This window comes from Solea senegalensis, linkage group LG12, assembly GCF_019176455.1.
Source record: "Solea senegalensis isolate Sse05_10M linkage group LG12, IFAPA_SoseM_1, whole genome shotgun sequence".
In the NCBI taxonomy this organism is placed as follows: Eukaryota; Metazoa; Chordata; class Actinopteri; order Pleuronectiformes; family Soleidae; genus Solea; species Solea senegalensis.
In genome coordinates, this window is record NC_058032.1 from 21,174,968 (window position 1) to 21,192,732 (window position 17,765).

Consider the following 17,765-nt stretch of genomic DNA (forward strand, 5'->3'; position numbering starts at 1 on the left):
GTCCAGACCTTAACCCCATTGAGAATCTTTGGGATGTGCTGGAGAAGGCTTTGCTCAGTGATCTGATTCTTCCATCATCAATACAAGATCTTGGTGAAAAATGAATGCAACACTGGACGGAAATAAATGACATTGACATTGTGACATTGCAGAAGCTTATGGTAAAGGCGGTCCAACGATGTGGCCCTTTTCTTTAGGTGGCCACTTTTTTTTGACCAGGCAGTGTATTTACACCATGATTGACAGTCCCATTATTTACCCAGACTGAAAGACAAAGCATCGCTCCACAAGCCTGTGGGAACACATGAGTAAACCCATATTGTACAAATTGCACAGATTAAAGGGGCTATATGTAAGAAATTCATTATAGTCATGTAGTAGAGAGAATAGGGATGTTAATGTTAAATTGAAATACCACCTTTATTAATGGTGCAGCCAGTATATTCAACATTTTTATTTGACATTTTAACTCTTTTATTATTTTACTATGTTGCACCACCTACTGCCACCCATCAATAATGCAGCTCATAACCTTACACAGCCATGTTGCCAGAAGTCTCCACAGTGAGCTGCAGCTGCAGTGCCTCACTGGCCCAACCCTAAAAAGCCTCACTACTCCTCTCAAACATTTTAACTGGAGGTCAAGAAAAACAAGGGCCTGCAGTGGAGATGCATGAAAATGAAGACAAATTCCTGACAGCAGAGAGGAAACTGACGACAAGACATGAATCATTTTCTCCAAACAAAGCTGCAGAACCAGAGTCCAACTCATGGATGGGCAATTGATTTTCTAATTATAGCAAAACAATGTAAACTGCTTTTTATGAACTACCTTTAATAAAACAAAAACATACAGAGTATGAAGTCAGTCATACTGGACATCAGTGTGCGTCATTTACACCACGGCAGGTGACACAAGCAGAGTAATAAAACACGAGTAAAGTCTTTTCACACGTTTTCAGCACAGCTTGCAGTCACCACTGAATGCAGTCAACATGTTGCACAATATCCATTCCCATCATCCGGAGGAAGTTCACTTTCTCTGAGCTGATTCGGCTGCAACTGTCATCCCGGCCACGGTAAGTGCAGGCAGAAGGAGCATCATTTAGAGCAGGATCGTGGCCGGTACTGACCAGTAGCAGATGTTTCTGTCCTTCCAGGAGTTCTAATGACATGAAAACCCTTCTCACTAAATACTTGCTTCAGTAGGTGAAACGTGAGGCGATTGGTCTGATCCACAGCTGTAAGCTCGGGCTCCTATAACTGCCTGTTGTACACAAAACTATCAATAAACACACAGTTGTTCCCTCTAAATTTCCTGCTTATCACAGAGCCCAACCATGCTGACCATCAAGATGCATTCACTGACCTCCAGGAAATCTGAGTGACAATACAATCTTCATACATAAACTCCTTGAAGGGGTTGGGCAACCTTAGGCCCACCCAAAGCTCCGGGTCTGGCTACAGCCAACATAACCTAATAGTCTGCCTCTCTATTTCACAATCATTGTTGGTGGGTATTTGACAAATATAATGGTTTAAACTCATTATTGTCGCCTTTTCTCTCCATGTAATAATTCTCTGGTGTTGCTCAAATCACATTTATATTCCACCTTTTACTGAAAAAAGAAAAAAGAACAAAGACAGATAATGGGACAGAGAAGCTTGTGGGTGCTATTGGCCTGTGTATGTGCAGGAACGCAGTGTAACGCTGCGTTTAAGTGCAGCTCTGTGTTTCAAAAACCATGGCAACCACACTTTACAATGTTTGGAGTTGGAATTGCAGTACACGTTTTACATGCTGAAGGCCACTGTGGTACATGAATCCCTGGTCAGAAGACATCCTGGCTCCATGTTAGAAATAAAAGTAGAGAAGAAAAGCTACTGGAAAGATCTGTAATTGACCTGCATCAGCGCAGGTGGATTAAAGAGCACTGGGTGTTTGGGACTTATTTAGCGAGACTATAAAGTTCTGTTTAAACATAATTTTGGCACTTAAAGGTTCACAATTCAATCAAGAACCGAGACGCACACTAATACTTCTTGGAGTAATATACAACAGTATCAAAATCAAAACATTCAGTGTAGAAAGTGTAGCTGCATGTAAGCACAGTCATCATGTCTAATATTTTTGAGAGAAGAATACTCAGGTTACGCAGAAGTCCACACGTCAGCACTGAAGTTTCCGAAGTACAAAGTCTACAGTTAGTTATCATCATCATTATCACTAGACGCCAGTTCCATCCACACGTGGCACCGCCACGTTTTTTGTTTCTGTTAATCCGTGTTAGATTTGGTCTGTCTACATAGTGTGTTTATGTTTTTTATGTCACTTGTTACTGTGTTGAGCTTTGATGTTCTCCATGGAAACATGTCTTCACGCTCAAATGAACGTCATTTTCTCGTCTCTGAGCAGCAGCTGATCTGAGCCTGAGGCTGACTGTGTGACGATGGACTGATGTAGCTGCGTCCATAAGAGCAGGAGACCCCGCCAAACTTAGTGGGACGACATCACACGTCCTCCGGCATCCTTCCAACCTGTCCACAAAATGAGAAAGCACTTTCAATTCAATTCAATTCAATTCAGAAAAAAACAACAACAATTTAACATGATTTAAAAAGTCGTTTTTAATTAATTTAATTAATACGAGGCCACTTTTGTTTTAACTGCCCTCTGAGGTTAAAAAAAAAACAAGAGTGACACTGGTTTGGTGTAAATAATACAACTATAACTAATACAATTTAGTATTACATAAGTATTACATTTGTATCAATTATAGTGATCTCTGAGGTGGTGGGAGGGGGGCCCCCAAATTAAATTCAGCTTAGAGCCCCATAAAGGTTTGGGCCAGCACTGGGTAAACATGCTATTTGGTCATATATCTAAACATATTGAATTTGTAATACACTGAATGAACACATGCATGAGATGGATGGATAGTGAGAAAGTGGGCCCCAGGGCACAGACTTGAAAGCCCCCCCACACACACACACACACGCCACCCCTGCACTCATGTACAAATGGACAGTGGTACAAAGCAGTGGTGTTTGCTGGTATTCGTAAACAGGAGAAGCTCATTTCAGGCCCAGTTATTTATACATAAATTACAGAAAACTACAACAAGGAAATGTGATAATGATGTAAAACTGAAATGCTATAATAGCGTTTTTATTTACAGTGTATATGTACAAATGAAAATGTCTGTAACACGCAACGACCAGCTTCTTGTCTACAGGCTTTCCTCACAAAATCCACACAGGACTGAGGCAGAAAAGGCTCTTGTGTATGTTTCTGCAACGCTGTCAATCAAAAACTGGTTCTGCCTTTCAGACAGTTCCTCCAATCATCATGCAGAAGTCCAGTGTGTGGGCCCGCCCACTGCTCCACTGACTCCCAGAGAAGCTGAGCTTCCGTGGAAGTGATGATTTTGCTGCATTTGTCTAATCAGCGTCGAGCTCATTCTGTGTCGTCTCATAGAGAACAGTTGAAGCCGAGCTTCAGGTCATTTAAATGTGGAGGCTGCTACAGGAATACGAGAATCACGGAAGGCGATCCGTCATCCGTGATAAAACCGCTGATTCTAGTGATATCTTTAGTACTGAAATGTAAATACGACATTTTAGAGGCAGCTGAGCTTCACTTGCTGTCCGAGCAATCACCACTGGAACAAAGAAAAATGAAGGAAAAGATATTTTGATCTCGTAGACTCTCACAGTTCACTTGTCTACATGGGATTTTTGTCAGGCAACACTTATATAATAATATGATGTTATTAGACATTATTTGATGGAGGGCCCCGTCAAGACATCAGGGGTGGATAACATAACCTAAGGGGCCCTATAAAGACATTACATAATGACCAGTGTTTTTTGGCTGAGGGGCCCCTTTTAGATGATGGGGATGAATAACATAAACCGTGGTACATGATTGAGGGGCCCTATTAAGATATATCGTATAACATAAGCAGTGTTATTGGGCCCCTGGGCCCATCCATCTTTGCCTACACCGAGAGTGACATTACTGTATGTAGTATGTTACCATTCAAACAATTTCAATCTTCTGCACTGTACATTTTTTTAATAGTAAATTATAGTTTAATGCTCCATTTTATTCCAATTTTGTTTTTATTGTTCTGTTCTCTGTCGGGGTTTTGTTCTAATTGTAAATTTGAATGTTTCTGAATTGAAATGTTATTTTGTGTGTGCTGTATGGTGATATAGTGTTATCACATATGTTCATACGCTGCACACACAGCTGTCACAGCTGTGTCTTGCCCATGGACACTTAAGCATTGCTAACACTGGAGTTGAACCACCACCCTTTTCATTAGTGGTCGACCTGCCCTGCAGTATCACCTAAGCCACAGCTGCCCTGCTGACCTCAAATGTCCTTCATTATTTTAGTTTATTTAACTGGAAGAAGATGACTTCCCTGTCAGAGACTATGGGAACACATACAGTATCAGTGTTATTTAACTTGCTTGATCTTTGAGTCAATATAGTCCTCTGACCACGAGTACATCAAATGCAGATGAAATTGGTCTCCGGCTCAGTAAAAATTCACATGGTTCCTTGAGTCAGATTCCACCTCTGATGTCTCTCCTGCTGTTCGTGTGACTGGAGACATCAGTGCAAGATCACAATGAAGCAAAAAATGTGTTTTTCCTCCAAACTGCGAGCACAGACTCAGTGGCTCTGAGAATATAAAAAAGCATTTCATTCTTGCCAGAAAATGCATGCACGCACACACACACACACACACACACGCACACACACACACACACACAGCCCCTCTCTCTGTCTTTCCACCAGCTGCTGCTGTCTGACAGCCTGATGATGACTGTGTTTTTTCCCCTCCTTGTTTCAAAGTATGTTGGAGCAGATGGCCTGGAAAGGCAGAGTGGGGGAATGTTGGAGAGACTGCTGGGGAATGTGCCAAGTGTGAGTGTGTGTGTGTGTGTGTGAGTGTGTGTGTGTGTGTGTGTGTGTGTGTGTGTGTGTGTGTGTGTGTGTGAGTGAGTGAGTGTGTGTGTGTGTGAGTGTGTGTGTGTGTGTGTTCTCAAAGTCCCAGACACCAGATGTTTAGAGTGGAGGGGAAGTGGAGCTGGCGCCATGAAGGGCAGAGGGCAGGGAGAAGGCACGCGAACTGAAACCACACACACACGCGCGCGCACACACACACACACGCACACACACAGAAACAGCCAGCGAGCAAAGGAAAAGCCCTCAGTAAAGTTTACATCTAAAAGACCAACACACGAGTGCATCAGTGTGAAGCTGGATGACACTGACCATGTTTGTGAAAAAATGAAATAAGATTAAAAAAAATAATTGTGTAAGATACATTCATTATAATTACACAGGGCATTTCTCTAAATATTAAGCCTAAAGACAGAAAGAAAACAAAGATCGACCCTCACTATGTTGACATGTACAGTTTAATCGACTTGCCGAGTCCAAGTAAACATGCAGAGGGGAAAATCAATGTATTGGCCATGTACGCAGTGTGTGAACTATACTATATGCGAGGCTGACGGGACGGACACTTAGTCAAAACACATCCATTATTACAAGCCTGTAATAATGGATGCTTGCCTTATGTCAGCACCACAGATCGCATCCAATCTCCACACACGCATCAAATCAATCAAAAAAACAATATTTTAGACATCATGTTTGCAGGGGAGTCTCATGTCTCATTAAGGGGGGCTGAGACCCCCTGGCTCCCTCGTAGTTTGCACCATGCGTGTACGTCTGACTGATTGAATCAGTTTCTTGTTGACCTTTACGTCACAGAAAAACAAAGATGGACGGTGCTGTGGTTCTGTATGCTTCGTACCTGCTGTACATGTTAATCGTGACTCAAATACGATGGAGCAGGGCTCTTGTGGTTGCCGCGTCGTCCGGAGAAAGCCGCCGCCATGTGATTTCTCTACAACAGTACTGCAGTTTATACGTCGTCTCCAGTCCGACTAAGAGTATACATGCGGGAGTAATCGGACTATGAATTGCATTATCCAGGTATATTATTCCAATTAAGACTAGCTCTTCTTTAGTCGGGCTAACTTGTTTACATGACATTAAGACATCCGAATTATTGTCTTAGTCTGAATAAAATTAGACTTTTAACATCTATGTCAACACATTGAATTTCATTAGCATACACACCCTTTTATGGGTGCTGGAAACGACTCACTCCCCACACCAAAGTCCATAGAGAAAATCTGTGATTTTGCATCATGGCACACAACATTTCTTGATCCATAACTGCCCCCATCAGTGAGTTCAAATGTCTTAACCTGAGACTTCATTTATTCAGATTTTCCCAAGTGATACAAACTTAATAAACGAGACTGGAGTAGACCAGGAGCTCCAGTGTCCCCATGGGCTAAAAAGGCAGTTTTCTTTCCTGTAGACTTTGGTGCAAGAGAGTGAGTGGGTCAGGGTTAGTTACTTCAAAGTCCACGTTTTTAAAGACATTGTAGACTTAAGCAGAAGCAGAGTGTGTCTTCTTAAGTGGCTAAAATCACTTTTTCCTTCTGTCGCTGTGAGCACAGATATTATCAATGAGAGCAAATGTGCAGCTTCCACCCAGGTGACAGCGTGCTCTTCTAACTCTGTGTGACATCGACCGTTAACCTACGTATTCAATGTTTGGATCAGATGTTTCGATTCATGTCAGTGGCCAGGTGTTTGTGCAGCTGTGTATAAATCATTCAAGTGGAATTTGGTCAGAGGCAGTGACTTACAAAAGCAGGAAATACATAAGAACCATGGTGAAGTCTTTGTATCCCTATGTTTTATCACTTTTTGTTTGTTTCCTTATCTGTGTTGTTGTTGTTGTTGTTGTTGTGAGCCTCTTTGTTGTCATACTGGTCCTCATTCTCTTCTTGGTTATTATTGTATGAATGTGCTCTCTTTTCCAGTCAGCGAAACTCAAAATGTCTGTGGCAAATTATTGCCTATAAACTACTGGACTGCGTTTAATGTGACACACGTGTAGAGGGTGAGCAGCCTCTGTTGACAGTAGCTTCACAATGAACAATAGACATGGATGAAACTCATCAGTGTCAACATGTCTGAACTCAACATTATACCAACAGTACTAACAGTAGTACTACATACATTACTACAAGAGTACTCAGTAGTATTTCCTACATTACTACAACAGTACTCAGCAGTATTTCCTACAATATTATAAGAGTACTCAGCAGTATTTCCTACATTACTACAAGAGTACTCAGTAGTATTTCCTACATTACTACAAGAGTACTCAGCAGTATTTCCCAATATTATAAGAGTACCTCAGCAGTATTTCCTTACAATATTATAAGAGTACCTCAGTATTTTCTACACACTACAAGAGTACTCAGCAGTATTTCCTACATTACTACAAGAGTACTCAGCAGTATTTCCTACATTACTACAAGAGTACTCAGTAGTACAATATTACAAGGTACTCACTAGTATTTCCTACAATATTATAAGAGTACTCAGTAGTATTTTCTACATTACTACAAGAGTACTCAGCAGTATTTCCTACAATATTATAAGAGTACTCAGTAGTATTTTCTACATTACTACAAGAGTACTCAGCAGTATTTCCTACATTACTACAAGAGTACTCAGCAGTATTTCCTACATTACTACAAGAGTACTCAGTAGTATTTCCTACAATATTACAAGAGTACTCACTAGTATTTCCTACACTATTAAAAGTGTATTCAGTAGTCATTCATATATTATGGTTGTAATCAGTAATCATTAATACATTATTACACAAGGGCTCAGTACTATCACTTCATTATTATATATTATTGTATTATAACAGGAGTACTCCTCACTAATCGCTACGTTATTAAATAAAACTATTCCAAACATATTACTACATTATTATCCTAGTACTCAGTAGTACTCCTCAGTAGTGACAACACAACTTAGTCATTCCTATATTATTACGCTTGTAATCGGTAATCATTACTACATTATTTGACATATACTATTACAGAAGTACTCCTCACTAATACCTACATTATGACATAAGAGTATTTCCCTTGCACACAAGTATTCATTTGTCCTCCTCATCATTACTAGATTAAAACACAAGCTCTCAGTTGTCAGGTGTTTTTTCTTTTATCTCACCTTCCTCTTCTTGCTCCTGCCCTCGGCCTGCAGAGTCCTGGTACACTGTTCCACACACTGAGAGAAGCTCACACTGCCGTGCTCTGAACTGTAGTCCAGCTCAGCCAACTGAGCCAGAGATAGGATGTAGTTACAGGCGATACGTAATATAGCCAGCTTGGAAAGCTTCTGCCCATAGGAATAACACGGTACCTGGATGGAAAACAACGAACGGAGATGAGAAAGATTCTCTATATGACTCATTTAAACAGTGTCAAATAATTAAATAGAAGCATGAAGCAGGATAATGGACTGTCCACCACTACAGGCTCAAATTAACTCAAAATTAACCACATGTTAAAATTCTAAATTGACAGCAATGACTGTCCATTTCAATATTAAGAGAAATTCCATTGCATAATCTAGTTGTGGTAGTTTAAAGGCCTATTAGTAATATAGAAGCCCAGTGAGTCAAAGCACAAGATTCCCATTAATCAATGAAGATTTCTTTTCTACATCAGAGTACCAAAGACTGTCATTACTGTCAATTTAGAATGAATGATTTAAAGGATCATGGAGAAACAACCATCTTCTTCTTATCAATCCCTTATGTAACTCTATACTTGTTCCTCTTTTACTACAGAGCAGAGAAAGCACTTGTAATTAACTGCACTACTTATATATCTGTATTTTTTACAATGTGGTGAATTTCAGATGTAATATTTCTGGTTAAAATGTATGTTTGTGATCAGGTAAATTGATGAATCATCGTTCCTCATCACCTTAATTCAAACAGCCCTGCTAATACATTCATGTCCTGACAACAATGGTCTAGTTTGTGTAGTAGGTGATGATTTAGACTGCAGTATGATGAAGGTGAAGCAGATATACAGAATATCTTCAGCGCAGTTATTCACAGTCTTGTTACAAATATGTTAGCACATACACAGCGTTTATGTGTGTTTGTGTGTTTTCCTTGTGGACCTGTGAGCCTGACCTGCTTCCTCAGGGCCTCGAACGCAGCACTGATGGTGTGGACACGGGTCCTCTCCCTGGCGTTGGCCAGAAGTCTCCTAGTCTGCTGGACGGCTTTGACCTCCGGAAGACGCCCAGGTCCATCAGCGCTTGTCCCGGGCCTCTTCTGAGGAGAGTCCTGGAAGAGAAACAGGAGACATCAGATGATGTTGTACGGTTGTTTTTACATGACAGCAAAACACTCTCAAGCATGACTCACCAAACCCTGGCTGACACTAGACTTTAAATCAAGGGTGTCAAACTCATTTTTGTTCAGGGGCCCACATACAGCACAATTTGATCTTAAGTGGGCCGGACCAGTAAAAATAGTAAAATAATAGCATAATAACCTATGACCAACAAGAACCCCTTTGTTTTTTCTCCTTTGTTTTACATTTAGTGAAGGATATTTTTACAAAACATGAAATTCCTTGAGAAACATAAGTGAAATTTCAACAATATCATGCCTAAATTTACTATTTACGCATCATCTATAAAGGCATAAACATTTAGTCACAGGTATCTGGAATTGAAAAATATTATATTTGATCTTACGTTTAGATTGTAATCATAGTGTGAAATTTTGACAAATTCATCCTTTGGGCCGGATTGGATCCTCTGGCGGGCCGGTTCTGGCCCCCGGGCCGTATGTTTGACACCCCTGCTTTAAATAAATTTGCAATTACTTTGATATGAATCACGTTATGAGAGGGAATGTCATTTTAACATAATTATTCTCATTTTCAGAACAAATTTAAAATGACTACTGTGTGGTATTTGTGCACATCTGTTAATTAAAAAGATGTGTTATTTGACACGTATTTTGGCTTAAAGAAATATTGCATTTGCAGTATTTATATTACAATTTTGATTTAATTTCAAGTAATTGTTCAGCCTTGTGGAGAGCCATCTGATTATTATTATTTTATTAAATAAATAAATAAAAACACAGATATAAATAAATATGCCCCAGAAATAAATAAATACAATTATTCTTTTCAGGGGACTTTTATTTCCTAATGACACTTTTTCTTTTTTTCTGGAGACTTTTATTTTGAAGAGCCTCATTTATTTCCAATGGCACATTTATTTTCAGGCTCTTTTTTTCCAGGGGTATATTTCTTTCTTTCTTTCTTTCATTTTGGCTGATATAGCTCTCCATACAGCCCTAGCTGACACCTCGGCATAATCAACCTTTTACTCATGAAATAGACAATAAAGTAATTCCTGTTTTCTACTTGAATCTGCTCAGTGTCAAAAGCTCTTTCCTGTTCTGTCACAAATGTGTTGCCTCACTGGGCTAACAAATGTCTTTATTTAATGTCATATTATTATTATTTTGCCCTCAATAGGTTAGGATATAAATTGTTCAGTTATATTTATGCTTCATGAGGAAAACCAGGACACAAAGTTACGCTGTTCTATGTCAGACTGGTTCCCAGTTCAGGATTCTATATGTGAATATGCATGTTCTGTTGGTTTTCCAGTCACACTGGCAGATGAATGTTTTTATACGTCACCAGCATGAATATGTTAAAGGTAGTCTGGGTTGCATGAGGCACTAATACATCACCACTGTGGAAAAACAGATTTTGGCTACTAAAAGACTCACCTCATAAAAATCTATGCCTGCTTGAGTTTTTGATACCTCAAGAACATCGTCACAACTAAAGTTTGTTTTGCTTTGTAAACCACTCACTCCTCAAACCAAAGTCCAAGGAGAAAATCAGCAATTTTACTGAACCTTACAAAGGAGCTGTTGATGCACGGCTGCTTCCATCAGCAAGTTGAAAGGAGTGATTTTGTAACTGTGGTGTGGGAATTCCTTCACTCAGAGCTACGTTTTTAGATGAAGTGACACAAACTTACTAAAATAAGAAAGCAGTAGACCAGCAGCTCCTGTGTTCATGTAACTTTTTAACACAGACTTTCACTGTGACTTTGGTGCAGTAATAAAATCTAAACGCTAAACACAGTGATGGACATTCTACTAATACACAGTAAACTATTTCACTGGTGATTCTTTTTCATACCACTCCACATATTCACCTGAGGTGACTGCGCCTGGAGCTCCAAGTGGTCTTGACACTGGGAGGTGTGGGAAGTTCTGGGGACAGACAGCGATGCAGCCTGTCCTGACAGAGAAGGCTCCATGGAGAAGGCCTGGTGACTGGGTGACAGGCTGTGGCTGCTGCTGCTGGATGTTGACAGAGGGAAAGTGGATCGAATGCCCAGTTTGAGTCTGTTGGACAGAGGCTGGGAGATGGCTGTGGGCCAGTGGGAGATCTCTGGGCTGGAGAATGGAGGAGCAGCTAGCTGGGACAGTTTGGAAGTGATGGCTGGCACGTTAATACCAATTCTCATGTCTATGGCGCCACTCTGGGCTGGAGCCATGCTGCCTTCTGATAGCCCGGACAGGATCCCTGTGGCACTGGCCGTTGACTCCTGTGACATCATCAGCTGTCTCTGCAAGGGACCCAACCTGCCGACACCACGCGCCTCAGTTTGGGTGTCATCTGCTTGATCGTCATCTGACATGTCCGCTCGATAGTTTTTCATTCTGTCCGACTCAGAGCTGCTGAAAAGCTTTTTCGGCTCACGGGACTTCCTCTTGAACTTCTTGTTAGTGCCTGGCACAGAGATCAGCACTGGCTCTTTGTTCAGAGATCCATTCCATGTATCACTCAGCTGGTGGGGGTTCTTCATTTTCCAACAATTAGTGTGACTAACCAGCCCGAGTTAAATGTAATCCAACAACACAATCTAACTTCAGCTGAAGTGAAACCAAACTCTGACAAAATGTTTCAGAATGTCACATAAGAGTGAGCGTCATCTTTCTACAGGTTCACCTGCTGTAGGTTTCACCAGCAACATTCAAGTGGATCTGTTTTGGTCCCAGACAGTGCCAAACGTTTAATAGATGCACAATCTTAATCACGTATGTCCTATCTTAACTGTGTGAAGACTCTTCCTTCCAGCCAGATACTTCAGCTGCCAACTGTGAAACACAAGCTGCTCAGCTGCACTGACAGAGGCCGCACACCAGCAGGTTTACTGTGGCTCCACTCTGTCTGCATAGCAGCATCCTGAATAATCCACATTAGTACACAAAGCTGTGTAACATCTGCTATTCCACACAAGTCGTCCCACTGAAAGCTTTTTCCTCAGCTGTTAAAAGTGTCTTTCTGTGTGTGAGCAGCTCTGGCCTGTGCCTCAGACTCAGGGTTACAGTGGAGCTGTCTGAGCGTGGCTCCAGTCAGTCTGCATAGCAGCACTGTGAATAACCCACACTGCTACACACACACACACACACACACACAGAACAGACTGGCTGCAGTGCAACTACAGCTGCTGCTGGACTAAATAATGGGAACACTACATGAACAGGATGGCAGCACTTCAGGATCAAAAAGACACTTTACACTCAGCTGCAGGGACACAGTGTCAATACAACAACAACAAGTTCATCATCATCATCATCATCATCATCACAGTGTCAACATGTTTCACACTGACACACTTCAGCTGAGTTGAACGACACTAAAACTCAGTGAAAAGTCAATCATTCCCAGCAGCAGCAAGAGAAGAGTCAGGCTTCTGTGATGAGGTTCAGTGACTCCAGCTTCGACACCGGTGCATCCCTCAGTGAAGAACGAGGACACAGGTATGGTGCTCTGTGTGTTTGCTCCACAAGCGCCAGTGAGTCACAGAAAAAGTAATGGTCCAACTGCGTTAGTCCCGCAGCAGAAGCGCTGACACCGGTGGCTCCAGGTCTGTGTGCTGCGCTGTGTGTCTGTGAGTGAGTGAGTGAGGAGAGAGCAGTAGTGGTTACAGAGCAGAGCTGAGCTGAGAGGCTCCTTCTGCTCTGACTCTGCTGCTGGCGTCTCACTGGCGGGAGCGCACACACACACACACACACACGCACGAGCGCGCGCGCGCGCGTGTTTCTGTAGTTGTGAGGACAAGTATCTCACCCTGAAGTTAAAGGTCCAAAATGCAGGACTTGAGCTCCACTAGTCGTCGCTGTTTGCGTTTTACACACAACTAGTGACTTGTGAAGCAGTTGTTTTCAGTGTAAGTGAATCATTAGAATCAGTTATTTGTTCAGTTATTCCTCCATGACCGCAGCACACACTCACTGAATACAGCAGCAGGGTTTGTGATGCTGGTCACAATCAGCAGTGCTGTCACTAAATACACCAGACTCCTCTGTTAAATATTGAGATTTTACACATGTCCCTGGTAGATGTTAGAGATTAACCCACATTTTTAGGGTTGTTAAGTGTTTTTAACTGATCTACAGTTCAGCACAGTTCGGCTTGATGCCTCTTCCTGTGATGGCAGTCTGACGCACAGTATCATCCAGAGCAGTTACTAAAGGACCAGGTACTATTGCTAATGGAAAAGCAAAATAACCGAGGCGAGGTGAGGCGTGCCGTGCTAGTGGAAAACTGTTTCATTGTTTACCCGTTGCTACCCATGAAAACGTTGTTATTCACTGGTATTGCTAACAATGGCTAACCTTTTCTTATGTTTGTGAACGTAACAAAAGAATCTAAATGGAAAGTTGGATTCTTTCTTCATCATCAAGTTAAGTTTTGAAAACTTGCAAATTGTTTGTTTTTCTTTCTTGAAATATTGTTTAAATGATTTGACACTTGTGGGAGTTGTAAACATTGGTGGACGGATATAAAGTAGCTGCAAAGTGCAGTAGAAACAGATTGAGGTATTAAAGGACGATGTTTAGAAATGACGTGACTGAATCATCATCACAGCTTCTGCATTTCACTGCACTGGAAAAATGGTGGAAGAGAGGAGGAAAGTGTGGACTGATGAGGAAACAGCAACATTCCTCGACTTATTGCAGGAAGAAAATATTATTTATCAGTTATAGCTGGGAATTTGTAATATGTACAGCTACTGCTGCTCTTACTGCTGCTCTTTATTGACATGAAGTTGCATCTCCTCCTGACGTCTGTGGTGACCTGCTTTGCGCCACCTACTGCTTATCTTGGTGAATTTACTCCAAATACTTGCCAAACAGCAGTGGATAGAAACACAGATAAATGTGCGTTTTCTTTTACATTTGAATAGAAACCAGGGAAATGAGAACAGACATAATGTTACATGGTACAAGTTGCAAGTCCAGAAAAGGTGAGAAGGTTTAGCCCCAAGTCATGTTGGAGCCTTTTCTCAGTTCATAGTGCTCTCCGTCAGTGAAAGACAAATTATTAACCTTGCTCTTGTCTCTCTCATTGTCTGAGGCCGTTTTAGCCAAAAGATGAGTTTTCTTTAGGAGATCGTCCTGAAAATCAACTACAAAGCAGGTTGTGACTCACTGTGTACAAAGCTACACTCAACAACATACTTACACGTACATGTAGATTTATCACATCACAAACATGGTTAAAAAAAACCCTCATGTGAATAAAGTGTGTTGAACGTTTTCAGCGGGTACTCAAATGCAACAGCTGTGTGACATCACTCTGCACATAAACTGTATATTTGTACAGTAAATATTTATTTAGGGTGAATGTTGCGTATTGGTCCTTTAACCAACACAACAAAATGCCAAACCACAACCTAATCCAACATAATCCTACAGCCAAAAACAAATCTTAACTCTCAAGAAGCCCTTTGAATTTATGACGACGTGTTAAAATGTTCTAACAGCTATGTCTTTGAACCACAATTTGAAGTTTGTTCTCACAATTATAGACATGACCTAAAAACACGCACACACAAAAACATTTGCACAGCATTTGTAGTGCGGACACTCATAGATGTCCTGCATTCCCTAGCCCCTTACCTTAACCTTAACCATCACAACTACATGCCTAAATCCAACCTCTAACCCTAAAACCATATCTTAACCCTCAAAAGGACAAGTGACAGAATGTGAGGACCAGCCATGATGTCCTCACTTTCCCCAAAATATCTTTACTCCCCAAGTTGTTTGGTCCTCTCACAGATACCTGAACAAGAACACACATGAAGACACACAGTATGACTCAGCAGCGCCTCTCAGTGGAGTATGATAAGAATTCATACATCTGAACAGTTACACAGTAACATCAGTGAAGCGTTCACTGATGATCCACCAACATGCAGCTCACATTAAGACCAAGCCTTGATCAGGAAACAGAAGAAAGAGCTAAACACACACGTATGCAGGTGAATATAAGCTTAATTGGCTGTAAAGTAAAAGTGCAAATACAATATGAAAATGTTCCGGAGGAAAAAGTTCATTTTCATAATAAAGTCATGAAGTCAGGACAATTATTATTCTGTACAGCAGCAAATCTAAGCGAATGTATTATATGACAAAGAGAAAGCTATACAAATATACTGTAGTGATATAATAATAACTGTGGGACAGTCCATTGTCCTTGTTCTCTATAGAACTCTGAGAATGTGACTCGACAGTGCAGTGAAAGAGCAGGGACACTCTGTCTTCACATCCTCCTGCTTTAAAGTGCTCAGTCAGCATCCTGCCACAGAAGCTCAGATAAGGAATGTAAGTAAGAATAGACGACTGACATCACTTTCAAGTTACAGTGCAAATGTAACAGCACCCCCGCGACCCATCATGAAATGGCATCGATATAAAATAAACAAGGTGGTCACATGACTGTTGTGTTATCAGACACAGACTGGGTTCTGGTGTAAAACACTTCCTGACAGAGAAAGTACAGACAACTACAGAAGCAATGACACTCACAACATTCTCGTCGTGACTGTAATTTTCCTGACACTCACCTTTGTTCCATTCCCACTGTATACAGAATATACAGTATATTAACAATCCATCATCACAACTCTTTTTAAAGGCTACACGTTGTAAGATAGCAAAGAACAATCACTGACAACAGTAGGCCTCAGTAAATCAAAATAAAATACAATGCAAACTTGCTAATGGCTCCATTCCAGGGCAGCCATGCTGACAGGTCACAGGTGTAAATAATCACAGGAATGCCGGCTGAGTTCTGTTTAGCTTGTACACTTTCAGGGTGCATGCTGGCTCAGCGCCACACTGTCCTCTGACAGCGCCTTGATTAACGTGACGAGTAACTCCTGTGTTTTTCCTGCTCCAATATGTCAAAATAACTGGTGTGCAAAGGACCTTTTTTTATTTATTTGGACAGACCGGCGGTGGTACCTGACTTGAGCATGCAGGAGGCAGGACACTCACCCATTCACACGCTGTGATCTCATTATTCATTATTCAGAGATTTGACAAGGGAGCTGGCAGGAGAATTATCTGGAGAATATCCGAAGCAACTTTGGGCAACTTCCTTGGAATGTCCAGATTTCAGTGCGTGTCTGAAAGCAGAGTATGACTCTGACTTGTTGCAGATCATTAAGTTTTCAGGTGGCTCCATTCTAATGGACAAAAACGTTGCACGCCAAAGTGCCCTCATGTCCGTGCACGCCACTGTTCTGGGGTGATGAAAAACTAACCCTTACAAGAAAGATCTGCCAAATTAAAATAATTTCACCTCAATTTTATACACTGGTCCTTTAATGAGAATCATAAGAGGCCATTCACACAAACACAGTACACATCAGTACAGATGCATCAGGTGCAAAAACAAACACACCTGTTTTTCTGGGTGTTAGTGACACATTAAGAATAGATGTAGGTCAAATTGGACTTTGTTCTGAAAGGAACTTCGAGGCTGCATCAACCAGACAAAGTTGTTGAATCAGCTGGTGAAGGAGAGGATGCTCCAGATACAGAGCAGCAAAGCTACAGTAAGGGAAATGTCTTGATGACATTCACACGCTGCCATTGGGAGCAACAAGCGCAGCTGGGAATCAAACCAACAACCTTCCAGCTGAAGAGCAAGTCGAGTTACCATCGCCCCATTTTCTTTGTTTTTTTCTTCTGTGGCTGCAGCTCCCAGGTTTTGGTTGCTTAGTAACGACAGATGTGACATGAGTGTGACCTTCAAGCACCATGGATAAAAACACCATCGGCTTCTTCTTCTACACTTTTTTATGTGCACTGACCCCAACAGGCGCGTGTTTGGCCTCTGAAGGATGAATGACAGCTCAGGATGTGAGACGTCAGAATTAAGTGGAAACTATGACAGTGGTGTTCAACAGCTCAATAGAGAAAATTCTTATATAATGTGAATAAAAATGCAAGGCAAACATACGTCCTAGAGTTTTTATTTTAATGGAAGGGGTTTATTTTACATTAGTGTGTGAGTGTTAAAACAGTTTGCTTGTTAGGTAGCTTCATGTTCTGCCTGTAGTGTGATGGTTTCCGGGGAGAACAGACTCAACAGTCAGTCAGTACATTTACAAGACGTTAGGAAAAAAACAATGACGTTAGTCAGACTTAAATTGGACTTTGCAAATACATGTTAGTCTGACTGAAATTGTGCTGGATGGAATTTCTCAAAGTCAGACTAACACTCAGATAATGTGATTAGGAGTCAAATTACTTCTGCGTGTATATGTTCAGTTGGACAAACTGGCCCAGGGAGCTGTGTGCACATGCTCCACAGCTCCCTGGGTTTTAACTCAGAAATAACAGAAGACGTTTGTACACTGAAGAAGACAACAGCGATAAAAGCCCGTCCTGAGCAGAGGACATTTGGACTGATGAGAAGACCAAATTT

The 17,765-nt window shown here is 41.3% G+C and overlaps 1 protein-coding gene across 1 annotated transcript; it reads right to left on the reverse strand.

Moving 5' to 3' along the window:
• Window positions 1-401: 401 nt before the first annotated feature.
• atoh8 (atonal bHLH transcription factor 8) lies at window positions 402-12,611 on the reverse strand. Its single transcript, XM_044040825.1, has 4 exons — window positions 11,185-12,611; window positions 9,119-9,274; window positions 8,143-8,334; window positions 402-2,538 (listed from the first exon to the last, which is right to left on the reverse strand). The coding sequence occupies exons 1-4, from the start codon at window positions 11,839-11,841 to the stop codon at window positions 2,512-2,514; spliced, it is 1,032 nt and encodes a 343-aa protein (XP_043896760.1). The 5' UTR covers window positions 11,842-12,611; the 3' UTR covers window positions 402-2,511.
• Between the last annotated feature and the right edge of the window lie 5,154 nt (window positions 12,612-17,765).

Bases quoted from the DNA above. Each gene is read 5' to 3' on its own strand.
- atoh8 (XM_044040825.1), bottom strand. From the start codon at position 11,841: ATGAAGAACCCCCACCAGCTGAGTGATACATGGAATGGATCTCTGAAC. The intron at 8,335-9,118 runs GTCAGGCTCACA...TTTTCCATCCAG, and splicing joins TCGAGGCCCTGAGGAAGCAG to GTACCGTGTTATTCCTATGG. The intron at 2,539-8,142 runs GTGAGATAAAAG...TTTTGTGGACAG, and splicing joins GCAGGAGCAAGAAGAGGAAG to GTTGGAAGGATGCCGGAGGA.